Below are 13,696 nucleotides of genomic sequence, written 5' to 3' on the forward strand. Positions count from 1 at the left end.
ATTCAGGAAGTTTCCGCCGGCAGTCAGAATTATTATTTTTTTTAAAGGGAACCTGTCATCCGACTCTTGTCACCCAAACCGCGGGCAGCATGTATCAGAGCTCGGCTGCATGATTGCAGCAAGGTATAATGAACTCTTAAAGGCTTGGAAATTTTTAAGAAAATATACTTGGAAGATTCATCCAGGGACCATAGGAAGAGACTAGACAAGTCCAGTGCTCCTGCCGGCTCTTCCCAGCGCTGCTGCTGGTTATTGGCATGTCTTACCCATGCGTGGAAAGGTCTCTCCCTCTTGTGTACAAAGCCAAACTGGCCACAAAGCCGAATACTAGGCTTCATTTCCTGTACTTTATAGAAGACTGTACTTTACAGAAGACTGTACTTTATAGAAGACTGTACTTTACAGAAGACTGTACTTTACAGTAGTTATCAGCACAGACATCACTATGAAAGGTAACACTTGTTTACATAGGTAATATAGGATTCACCATTGACATTAGGTGATGTCCACAGGTCACTTCTTCTCCCTGTCTACAATGACGTTTGAACAGATGAGAGCATGGCCAGAAAATCCTTGTATTCAATTTAGTAGGGTCAGATCCAGTCTGCTGCTACTTATGTCCACGTGGCTGCTGAAAACAGCCAGAAAGATAAATCCAGAATTGGGTATAGTGAAGAATAAAAAAGGATTGCAAGATCTCTGGAGTTGTTTTTTCTTTTTTTTATATTTATAGTAAAAAAAATAAATAAAATGCATAATGTTAATTAATTTCCACACACTTTTGTTTTCCAGAATCACGTCCCTTATCTGTGCCTGCAAAGATACTACAGACCTCTCGAGATTCCAGCATGACTCCTGAGGAGCGAATGAAGGACATAATCAGAGTGGTCTGGAACGCAGTCAAGCGTCTTACCCTTCAGGTATTTATCCATCTAGAATAAAGAAAAAGTATGCCAGCTCACCATAAAAAGTCCAGTCTGCAGGAAAACCACAATCTGACCAGTCTTGCATGAAGTAGGCATAGAGCTGGGAAAAAATTCTTTCTCTCTGCCCATTTATCCATCCACCAAAGAGTGCAGCATCATGTATGCGAACATTGAGTATATGAGTATTTACATGCATTACTGCCATAGACTATACTTACAAAATTGAGGCACTTGGCGCACAAATCGGCCAATTCACGTATGCCCACCAGCCACTGCAAGGTGTAACTTTCTTTGATATGACCCTGAATCTTTCACACATGCTTCTTTGGAGTAGAGGACAACAAATTTAAATGGTATGTAGGATCCAACGCTAATAAAAATCAGCCCATCAACCTTTGGCCTCATTCAGACATTTTTTTTTTTTCACATTCAGTAGGTGTTCCATCAGTGCTTTTCACTGATAGAATACTTTCACATTATAATCTATAGAGCTGTTCACATCTTTTTTTTTTGTTTGCAGTGTGTCTGCAAAAAAAAATACACGGAGACATGTCAGTTTTTGATCTATGATGGAACAAAATTACTCATAGAATTCTATGGGTCAGAGAAAACCACTGAGAGCAAATGTGCGGCGTCATACTGTGTGCTGTTCGTGATTAACATTGTAATAGATAGGAGAAGCTGTGCCATTCTCCGTATGTGTGTTTGTGTATATATATATATATATATATATATATATATATATATATATATATATATACATTACAGACCAAAAGTTTGAGGCTTGAAGCTCATCAAGAGAATGCCAAGAGTGTGCACAGCAGTCATCAAAGCAAAAGGTGGCTACTTTGAAGAACCTAGAATATAAGACATATTTTCAGTTGTTTCACACTTTTTTAAGTATATAATTCCATAGTTTTGATGCCTCCAGTGTGAATGTACAATTTTCATAGTCATGAAAATAGAGAAAACTCTTTAAATGAGATGGTGTGTCCAAACTTTTGGTCTGTACTGTATGTATGTATGTATGTATATATATATATATATATATATATATATATATATATATATATATATATATATATATATATATATATATATACACACTGCTCAAAAAAATAAAGGGAACACTAAAGTCCCACATCCTATATATCACTAACTGAAATATTCCAGTTGTAGATCTTTATTCATTACATAATGGAATGTGTTGAGAACAATAAAACCTAAAAGTGATCAACGTAAATCACAGCTAATATCCCAAGTAGGACTGGAGTTGGAATGATGCTCAAAATCAAAGTGGAAAATGAAGTTACAGGCTGATCCAACTTCAGTGGAAATGCCTCAAGACGAGGAAATGATGCTCAGTAGTGTGTGTGGCCTCCTCATGCCTGTAGGATCTCCATACAATGCCTGGGCATGCTCCTGATGAGGCGGCGGATGGTCTCCTGAAGGATCTCCTCCCACTACCTGGACTAAAGCATCCACCAACTCCTGGACAGTCTGTGGTGCAACATGACGTTGGTGGATGGTGCGAGACATGATGTCCCAGATGTGTTCAATCGGATTGAGGTCTGGGGAACGGGCAGGAGAGTCCATAGCTTCAATGCCATCATCTTGCAGGAACTGCTGACACAATCGAGCCACTTGAGGTCTGGCATTGTTCTGCATTAGGAGGAACCCAGGGTCAACTGCACCATCATATGGTCTCACAAGGGGCCTGAGAATCTCATCACCTACTGGCAGTCAGGCTACCTCTGGCGAGCACATGAAGGGCTGTGCGGCCCTCCAAAGAAATGCCACCCCACACTATTACTGACCCACTGCCAAACCGGTCATGCTGAAGGATGTTGCAGGCAGCAGGTTGCTCTCTACGGTGTCTTCAGACTCTGTCATGTCTGTTACATGTGCTCAGTGTGAACCACTTGAATCTGTGAAGAGCACAAGGGCGCCAGTGGTGAATTTGCCAGTCCTGGTGTTCTTTGGCAAATGCCAAACGTCCTGCACGGTGTTGCACAACCCCCATCTGTGGACGTCGGGCACTCAGACCATCCTCATCGAGACGATTTCTAACCGTTTGTGCAGACTCATGCACATTTGTGGCCTGCTGGAGGTCATTTTGCAGGGCTCTGACCGTGCTCCTCCTGTTCCTTCTTGCTCAGAGGCTGAGGTATCTGTCCTGCTGCTGGGTTGTTGCCCTCCTATGGCCCCCTCCACGTCTCCTGGTGTACTGGCCTGTCTCCTGGTGTACTGGCCTGTCTCCTGGTAGCGCCTCCAGCCTCTGGACACTACGCTGACAGATACAGCAAACCTTCTTGCCACAGCTCGCATTAATGTGCCATCCTGGATGAGCTGCAATACCTGAGCCACTTGTGGGTTGTAGAGTCCATCTCATGCTACCACGATTGTGAAAGCACAACCAACATTCAAAAGTGACCAAAACATCAGCCAGAAAGCATTGGTACTGAGATGTGGTCTGAGGTCCCCACCTGCAGAACCACTCCTTTATTGAGTGTGTCTTGATAATTGCCAATAATTTCCATCTGTTGTCTATTCCATTTGCACAACAGCATGTGAAATTGATTGTCAATCAGTGTTGCTTCCTAAGGCTACTTTCACACTTGCATTTTCTGGTTTCCGTCGGTGTGCAGTGAAATGACGTATCGACGGACGTCGTGAAAAATGTGTACGACGGATCCAGTGAAATGACGGATGCGTCGTTTTTGATGTAATCCATAATGTCAATGGAAACATTTCTGGGGGGGGGGGGGGGGGGGGCAAGAGAGAGATTGATTTTCCCGGACTAGAAAATCCTTCCAGGCATGCTCAGAATGAATAAACGGGATACGTCGCTGGATTCCTGTGCGTGACGCGTCGCTGACCGATTTTCCGACGTGCAGAAAAAACGTTCCTCTGAACGTTTTCTCCGCACGACTGACCACTATTTTCCGATGGATCCAGTGCAAGATGGATGAAACGGATGGCCCTCCGTCACAATCTGTCGCTAATACAAGTGTATGGGAAAATGCAGGATCCTGCAAATTTTTTTGCAGGATCCTGCTTTCTCAAAAAACAACGGATTGTGACGGAAGCTAGAAAACGCAAGTGTGAAAGTAGCCTTAGTGGACAGTTAAATTTCACAGAAGTTTGATTTACTTGGAGTTATATTCTGTTGTTTACATTCTGTTGTTTAAGTGTTCCCTTTATTTTTTTGAGCAATATGTGTGTGTGTATATATATATATATATATATATATGTGTGTGTGTGAAAATCACTGATGAAAATAAGATAAAAACCCTGACACTAGGAGAATTTTTTTTTTTTTCATATGTGAAAAATCCCTTGTGTGAATGAGATCTTATACTGATGGGACGAGAGCTCCCATTCAAGTCCTCCAAATGTATTCTACTAAAAAAGAAATCTGACCCGTGCATCCTTCCAAAAGCAATTGTAAACAGGTGCACTCGGAATCTATCATATACCTGTCTATTCTACCTACAGTGCCTTGCAAAAGTATTCGGCTCCCTGGAACTTTTCAACCTTTTCCCACATATCATCCTTAAAACATAAAAATACCAAATGTAAATTTTTGGTGAAGAATCAGCAACAAGTGTAACACAATTGTGAAGTTGAACGAAATTTATTGCTTAGTTTAAATTTTTGTGGAAATTCAAAAACTGATAAGTGGGGTGTGGAATATTATTCGGCCCCTTTACTTTCAGTGCAGCAAACTCACTCCAGAAGTTCATTGTGGATCTCTGAATGATCCAATGTTGTCCTAAATGCCTAATGATGATAAATATAATCCACCTGTGTGTAATCAAGTCTCCGTATAAATGCACCTGCTCTGTGATAGTCTCAGGGTTCTGTTTGAAGCACAGAGAGCATCATGAAGACCAAGGAACACAACAGGCAGGTCCGTGATACTGTTGTGGAGAAGTTTAAAGCCGGATTTGGATACAAAATTATTTCACAAACTTAAAACATCCCAAGGAGCACTGTGCAAGCGATCATATTGAAATGGAAGGAGTATCATACCACTGCAAATCTACCAAGACCCGGCCGTCCCTCTAAACTTTCATCTCTAACAAGAAGACTGATCAGAGATGCAGCCAAGAGGCCCATGATCACTCTGGATGAACTGCAGAGATCTACAGCTGAGATGGGACAGTCTTTCCATAGGACAACAATCAGTCGAACACTGCAGAAATCTGGCCTTTATGGAAGAGTGGCGAGAAGAAAGCCATTTCTGAAAGATATCCATAAAAAGTGTCATTTAAAGTTTGCAACAAGCCACCTGGGAGACACACCAAACATGTGGAATAAGGTGCTCTGGTCAGATGAAACCAAAATCGAACTTTTTGGCAACAATGCCAAAGGATATGTTTGGCGTAAAGGCAACACAGCTCATCACCCTGAACACACCATCCCCACTGTCAAACGTGGTGGCAGCATCATGGTTTGGGCCTGCTTTTCTTCAGCAGGGACAGGAAAGATGGTTAAAATTGATTGGAAGATGGATGGAGCCAAATACAGGACCATTCTTGAAGAAAACCTGTTGGAGTCTGCAAAAAACCTGAGACTGGGACAGAGATTTGTCTTCCAACAAGACAATGATTCCAAACATAAAGCAAAATCTACAATGGAATGGTTCACAAATAAACGTATCCAGGTGTTAGAATGGCCAAGTCAAAGTCCAGAACTCAATCCAATCGAGAATCTGTGGAAAGAGCTGAAAACTGCTGTTCACAAACGATCTCCATCAAACCTCACTGAGCTCGAGCTGTTTGCCAAGGAAGAATGGGCAAGAATTTCAGTCTCTCGATGTACAAAACTGATAGAAACATACCGCATGCAACTTGCAGCTGTAATCGTAGCAAAAGGTGGCGCAACAAAGTATTTAGTTAAAGGGGCCGAATAATATTACACGCCCCACTTTTCAGTTTGGGAATTTCCACAAAAATTTTAAATAACCAATAAATTTTGTTCAACTTCACAATTGTGTTCCACTTGTTGTTGATTCTTCACCAAAAATTTACATTTGGTATCTTTATGTTTCAAGCATGATATGTGGGAAAAGGTTGAAAAGTTCCAGGGAGCCGAATACTTTCGCAAGGCACTTTATCTGCTATTTATTTATCTGCTATCTGTCTGCTATTTGTCTTCTAAGTATTTGTCTATCTATCTCCTATCTATGTTTCTGTGTGTTTTTACTTTACTTTAGGCATTTCCTTAAGGTACCGTCACATTAAGCGACGCTGCAGCTATAGCGACAACGATGCCGATCGCTGCAGCGTCACTGTTTGATCGCTGGAGAGCTGTCACACAGACCGCTCTCCAGCGACCAACAATGCCGAGGTCCCCGGGGAACCAGGGTAAACATCGGGTTGCTAAGCGCAGGGCCACGCTTAGTAACCCGATGTTTACCCTGGTTACCAGCGTAAAATGTAAAAAAAACCAAACAGTACATACTTACATTCGCGTCCCCCGGCGTCCGCTTCCTGCACTGACTGAGCGCCGGCCCTAACAGCAGAGCGGTGACGTCACCGCTGTGCTGTACTTTCACTTTCACTTTATGGCGCTCAGTCTGTGCAGGAAGTGGACGCCGGGGGATGCGAAGGTGAGTATGTACTGTTTTTTTTTTTTACATTTTAACTCGTAACCAGGGTAAACATCGGGTTACTAAGCGCGGCCCTGCGCTTAGTAATCCGATGTTTACCCTGGTTACCAGTGTAAAACATCGCTGGCATCGTTGCTTTTGGTGTCAAACACGACGATACACGCCGGTCTGACGACCAAATAAAGTTCAGAACTTTGTTCAACGACCAGCGATATCACAGCAGGATCCTGATCGCTGCTGCCTGTCAAACTAAACGATATCGCTACCCAGGACGCTGCAACGTCACGGATCGCTAGCGATATCGTTTAGTGTGACGGTACCTTTATTATGTAAAACGCGTTGTGCCTAGCACATTGCAACTGTTTTCTGTAGTTACACATATGGGTGAATTCATTTTTTTATGAGTCTGCTTTTACTGATACCAGTAAACTCATTTTGGTCTGGACTCGTTCTTTAACTCCATGATTGAAATTCTTGTTTGGAATCAACATTAAATTTGAAAATGTTTTTCTAAGCCACCGTGTAAATGATATAAAGCTCCTATTTTGCAGAGAAACATTAAGAGCTCTATTCACAGGAAATATTATGTACCTACTTCTTACCCACAAACCAGCAGAACAGATTTCTAAACTATACTGATATTCAGTAGAAACTTGGCCGGGAGCGGACAACCGTGTTTTTACAAAAGAAAACAGGATGAAACTATAATCATGATGCATCGTCTTTTTGTGCGATTTAAACAGAATGAGCTTTTCTCTTCATCTGCGGAAATGTTACATTTTTATAAACGATCTTATTTCTTCATTCCCAGAATGCCAACAATTCAAAATTAAAACCTTTTTTTTTTTTTTACTGTAATTCTGCTTATTTGTCAAGTTTACAGGGCACCTTGTTTTCTTAAGAACTTATTATATTTCTTGGGATTGTGTAAAACAAGCAGGTGTTCATATGCATTTTTTATGTAAATTTGTAAGCAAGAATAAAAGAAAAGAGGGGATTTGGAATCCGTTTATGTAGTTAATGAATTTATTGTTACATCCCTGTGGTCTTGGTAAGGGAATGGGTTATTGGCCGCATCTATTAAAGAGGTTGTTCAGGTTTGGCATGAAAGTTTGCAGTCACTTTAGATGACTGCAGACTTGTGAATCCCCAAATCGCGTGCAGTCATGATTCTCCGGTGCCGGGAGCATGTGTTTACATGACCGCAAGTACATGATACCCATACTCTGGCCACATTCCAACTAGACATGTGTGGCATTGGACGAATGAATTGAGCGAGGCCGTGCTTGTCTAGTCTGAATGTGGCCGGTAGTATGCATATTGCATACTTGTGATCACATGACTTCCCAGCCTCACCACCAGAATCCTGACAGCGTGCATTGTGCACAATGTGAGGATTCACAAGTTACCTAGAGTTAAGGTTTTCCATATGTTTTCGCCAAAATTCATAATTTGCAACTTTTCAGAAAGATGCAAAATTAGCCACAAATGTACTTCAGCACCCCCTTTCTCCGTCGCGATGTGCTTTTATGTACGCAAGATATTTCGGTGCAATTTTTGTACAACTTTGTGCAACTTTTTGCTTTAACCTTTAATTAGACGCATGATGTCCTTTGGACCCCAAGCAAATTTGTTTTTGTCATGTCTCCTCAAGTATGGAAGGTAGGTAGCCGTCCATTTCAGTTGCTTCCTAGCTTGGGTGCTCTTCCCTGCTCATTGTATCGCGAGACGTGGTGTTGAACACATCTGACACAGCTAGATTTAAATACTAATAGTGTAAGTAAAGGACATTTTTTACGTTGTGCAAAATACATGAACCTTATAAGCCATTTGAAAGAATTTGACACACAAAAAGTCAGAACAGTCGTGTCCACAAATTGCTGGTGTGATTGTTGGCATTTGCATCTCCGTGCGCTCATCCGACAAGTGCAGGAGGTGCTTGCTTGTTACATACTCAACGTAGCCTGTAAATTCGACCAGACTAGCGAGTGCTACAATTTTTATGGATTCTGTGTCAAAAATAGCCCATTGTCTAATATTGACCCATGCGCTGCTGGTTCATAATTGTCCAGCACACTGACCAAAAATGCACCTGTGTAACTTACCCTTATGAGAAGAGTTCTGGTGGTCTACGCAGCTGTTAGCTATGCGAGCGTATGCCGATCATGCAGATATACTATGGTTATTGTTTATTGTACGTTTTTCCAGGAATGTGTGAAGAGGTGACCTCTGCTGCTTTTTATCTGTTGCATAGTTTTCTTTACAATATGAGACTTGGTCTAGTCGTTGTGGATTACTAGAGGTCAGTGTATCACTCCTTGCTGGCAGAGGATAGGCAAGGCTTTGAAGTATAGATCCTGCACAATTTCTCATAATCCTGACATATATTATGATTGCCTCCTAGAACTACTTTATTTCGGGATTGTCTTTGTCTTAGACAGCTCTGCCTTCTGGTGCCGTTGCTGCTCAGTGTAGAGTAGACACGCAGCGAAACATTCTGCTGGTTTCAATTGTTCTTGTAATTAAAATTGAGTTAGTTAATTAGCATCTAGAAGCTGAATGAGGAAAACTGTTCAATGAGTGCTGTACGTCTTATGGAAACAGAGGAGAGCAGAGGATGATGGAATCTGCCCTGATTTCTGCCATCTGGTGATGGTTACTGCTGGCGCCCTTTATTATTATATGAAGTTATTATGATACTTGCCCAACAGATGGACACCAGCAATACTTCGAAACGTCTCTCCGTCTCAAAACAGGATGTTTTGCCTCATTAAATGCTTAAACACCAAGAAGAGTGAAAGTATCTCCTGAAGCTGTTCGCTTCTGTCAAGCACACAGTATATAATGCAAAGCTGGAGCACAGTGCAATAAAGCTATATTTTTACAATTGGGTGGAAATCATGCGCTCTTATCAGTACTGCAAATGTTGCTGAACACTGAAAAAGAAAAGTCTTGCAATTATGGTAATCACAGAATGGACAGATATGTTACTGATATGGAAATTATGAAAAATTTTAAAACATTTTCAAAACATCTCGAGTTATGTAGTATTGGATATGAGTGTCATTCTCACGCTTACAGACCTTGTCTTCTATCAGTGAGGTTATTAATGGTTGTTCTACCATGCTTAATGCACTTGGGTAGTAAATCAAGATCCCCTGCTGGCAGATCCCTTTTTCAGTTGCTGATCATTGATGTTCCAGATGTGCACATTGGGAAACTAGTTGAGAAACGCTACTGGTCATGGAAGCACATTTAGACCATGCAAGCTGTTCACTATAGAAGATTAATATGCAATCTGGCTTTGTCATGTTGAAAAATGACTCCTGGGACACTTTGGAGAAATGGTTCCACAATTAATCCACTCTGTACTGCAAGTGAAGTTGGTCAACACAAACCAAGGCTATTTAGTCAAACAGTCTCTACTTAAACCATCAGAAGGCATTTGCCCAATGTTGGGCTATGAGCCAGATGTCCAATTTCAGGGGTTTTTTTTAACCTCACTTCACCATTTTCAAAGGCTACAATGGAGACAACAATGGAGGCTGGAATACAGGTCTGTCCTCTTTAGGGAAAAGTTCCGCTTTTGTCATGATGTATTGATAGTTGGCGATTGCTCTGGTGATCACTTGGGCCATGTTACGAGGAGGCCTTGACAAGGGAACGTTACATCGATCCTGCTCTCGTAATTAAGGTGTGGGGTGGCATAATGTATAGTAGCCATATCGCTTTAGTCTTCATTACAGGTACACTAACAGCTCTGCATGATATTGATATTTGGTTGTGGGACCGTATGAGACAAGACAGAGCACTTCCTGCTGCTCCTTGTAAATGTGCTAGAGGGGTTGTCCAATGCTTGGCAACCTCTTCTCAATCAGCATATTTATACCAGTAAAATATTATATTTTACACTTATACTCCTTCCCGATGACGTTCCCGCGGTGTGGGCACTCGCACTTCAGACTAGGTTGTCCTAGTAGTGGACAACCCATTTAATGTTTGCATACTTGGAGTATTCACTTCCTGATGATCTCTATAACTGTGTCATTGTGTGCACAGTTGGAGTGTATTGACACAAATAGGCAGGCGACACTTCTGCTGTAGGATCTTCCAGCAATTATTTTTGTGCAACTCTCCTTTAAATGCAGGTTGCAAAACCTGAACAGGTGAATAGTTAGATAAAATTTTGACATGCAGTTATAAGTATTATACCTTTTCATTGAATTGGAAACTTTAGGAGATTTTCATGTTTTATTCTACAATGACAGGTCATGTAGTAACCAAATTTACAAGTAGATAGTCGGAAATATTTCTCATTTTAGCCTATATCTGTCTTCTGAACTTATTTTACTGAAACACAGAGCACTATTCCAGCAGTACCGAAGGTCAGTAGGACATATACATTGAGTAGAAGCCTTGCGTCCTGGAACCTGCAAATGCAGTACAGACGGCATGATGTAGTCCTCTTCCCTGAAGCCAGGATGGTAACACCACATTCTTCTTTGCTTCATCATTAGCAATTGATATTTTTCATATGTAGCTCTTGACATAACAGGAATTAAAATAGGAGGTGATTCTATTTCAAGAATTTGTAATAATTCCTTCTCTTTAACACATAAATGTGTCCAATATTGGCCGGAGAACACGTTGCTACCAAAACTGTAACAAGATCCTTGAAACATAAACGACGTTTCCATGGAAAAATGAAGTAACGCTTACTACAGCTGTGATGCATTAATGAATAGGATATATTTTTTTTTTTTTAAGATCATTTGTGTTTGGTGTGGCTCAGTGGGTCCCAACCAGATGGTTTCCATGAACAAGATGTGACCCCCAGCTCGAGGACTTCTTGCTAGCAGATTACTTCACTTTCTTGTTGCTTTGCAATGTCAGATCTTTACGTTAATGCAAGATTTACTCTTACAACTTTATACCTCGCCCCATAAATTACTCCAAATTCTGCCTCTAAAATTAACCAGTTTTTTTTTTTTTTTCTCTTTTTTCTTTTTTAATGTGCAGACTGTGGTAATTTAGAAAATAGCCCAAAATAGTTTGTGTGTAAATATTATTTATGTTCCTCTCGGCTGATGGCCCTTGTAGCTTGCCACATGTTATAACAAAGGAGCTGCGATCAGATGTATGAAATGAAAGTGAAAAGCTGATTTCAGATGTATTGTCACAATAGGAAACCCATACAGTTGGGGAGTGTGGGTGGTCTCCGCTAAGCTCTTTGGACGCAGCCTAAGGTAAACAGCTTCTCATTTTAATGACTGTAATTTAATCAGAATGAAGGTGTTAGTGACAAATATGTTTAGATATCTTAGTAATTGGTACCATGTTTTACAATCGCTGCCGTAAACATTGAGAGGTCTAACAAGATGAAAAAGTCTCGTAGAGTAACAAAGACAGGAGTGATATAGATGCTGAAGTGTCCTTTGTTATGTGTAGTATGGGATTCTCATTTACTATGTTTGTATACATGTGTAGTATTGGGCTTGAAAATTGGAGTTAACTGCTACATGGACAGTTACTGCTAACCTGGCACCACTCATACGACAAATCCAGCTCTCTTTATCCTCAACAGTATAGTTGGCTAATCATCCTTACACAATTTCTAATGCAAATTTTAAAGGGTTTGCCAAGGGTATATCTTCTGGAAAGGTAATAATTTGCTGATCAGTGAGCATCTTACCACTAGGAATCACACATAGGCAGAAGGGAATTTTTAGCCCTTTACAAAATAGCACAGCAGATTGGAAGCTCAACCTCTACTTCATTCTCTATGAGACTGCCGGCGAAAAGGCAATTGCAGCACTCGGCAGCCTCATAGGGAATGAATGGTGCAACACGGTCAGCGCTGTTGCTTTGTAGCGCTGGGGTCCTAGGTTAAATTCCCATCAAGACAACATTTGCAAGGAGTTTGTATATTTTCCACCTGTTTGTGTGTTGTTTTTTCCTTCCTTCCACACTCCAAAGACATGCTGATAGAATTAAGATTTTAAGCCCCCAGCGATGATGTCTGTAAAGTGGAAATTAATGGCAATATGTAAGGCCGGTTTCACACGTCAGTGATTCCGGTACGTGAGGTGTCAGATTTCTCACGTACCGGAGACACTGACACACGTAGACACATTTAAATCAATATGTCTCTGCACATGTCAGCGTGTTTTCGCGGACGGTGTGTCCGCGTGCAAAACACGTAGACATGTCATTGTTCGTGGGAGCGCACGGATCACACGGACCCATTAAAGTCAATGGGTCCGTGTAAAACACGTACCGCACATGGATGCTGTCCGTGTGCAGTCCGTGTGCCGTGCAGGAGACAGCGCTACAGTAAGCGCTGTCCCCCCAGCGTGGTGCTGAAGCCGCCATTCATTTCTTCTCTCCAGCAGCGTTCACTGGAGAGAAGAAATGAAAAATCATTGTATTTAGTTTTTTGTGTGGTAGAAATAAAGATCTTTGGGTCCCCCCCCCCCTCCCACCCCCTGTGCGCCCGACCGCTGGAAAGAAAATACTCACCCGGCTCCCTTGAAGCGTCCTCTCCGCGCCGCAGCTTCTCCTGTATGAGCGGTCACGTGGTGCCGCCCATTAGTCATGAATATGCGGCTCCTCCCCTATGAGAGGTGGAGCCGCATATTCATGACTGTAATGGGCGGCACCACGTGACCGCTTATACAGGAGAAGCTGCGGCGCGGAGAGGACGCTTCCCGGGAGCCGGGTGAGTATTTTCTTTCCAGCGGTCGGGCGCACAGGGGGTGGGGGGGGGAACAAAGATCTTCATTTCTACCAAAAAAAAAAAAAACTACAATGATTTTTCATTTCTTCTCTCCAGCGAACGCTGCTGGAGAGAAGAAATGAATGGGGGCTTCAGCACCCAAAGCAGGGGACAGCGCTTACTGTAGCGCTGTCTCCTGCACGGTCCGTGTGGTACCCAGTCGGCACACGGGCGGCACACGGCTGCCGCACGTGTGCCACACTGATGTGCCACGTGAGCTCACGGACACACGGACACAGATAACTCCGGTACCAATTTTTCCGGTACCGGAATTATCTGGACGTGTGGGACAGGCCTAAGCAAGTTAAATAAATGGAGCGCAGGACGTACATGTGCACTGCCGCTTATCACGGTGGGAAGTTATAAGTGACACTCACC

The 13,696-nt window shown here is 42.1% G+C and overlaps 1 protein-coding gene across 5 annotated transcripts in view; it reads left to right on the top strand.

Annotated features, from left to right (window-relative positions):
* The window catches only part of VPS13B (vacuolar protein sorting 13 homolog B), a 1,111,190-nt gene that overhangs the window by 547,446 nt on the left and 550,048 nt on the right, over positions 1-13,696 (top strand). For all 5 annotated transcript variants that reach the window (XM_077270879.1, XM_077270877.1, XM_077270878.1 and 2 more), the window contains exon 22: positions 793-920. In XM_077270879.1, the coding sequence (XP_077126994.1) occupies positions 793-920 (128 nt within the window). The remainder of the gene's footprint in view (positions 1-792; positions 921-13,696) is intronic.

This window comes from Ranitomeya variabilis, chromosome 6, assembly GCF_051348905.1.
Source record: "Ranitomeya variabilis isolate aRanVar5 chromosome 6, aRanVar5.hap1, whole genome shotgun sequence".
Classification (NCBI taxonomy): domain Eukaryota; kingdom Metazoa; phylum Chordata; class Amphibia; order Anura; family Dendrobatidae; genus Ranitomeya; species Ranitomeya variabilis.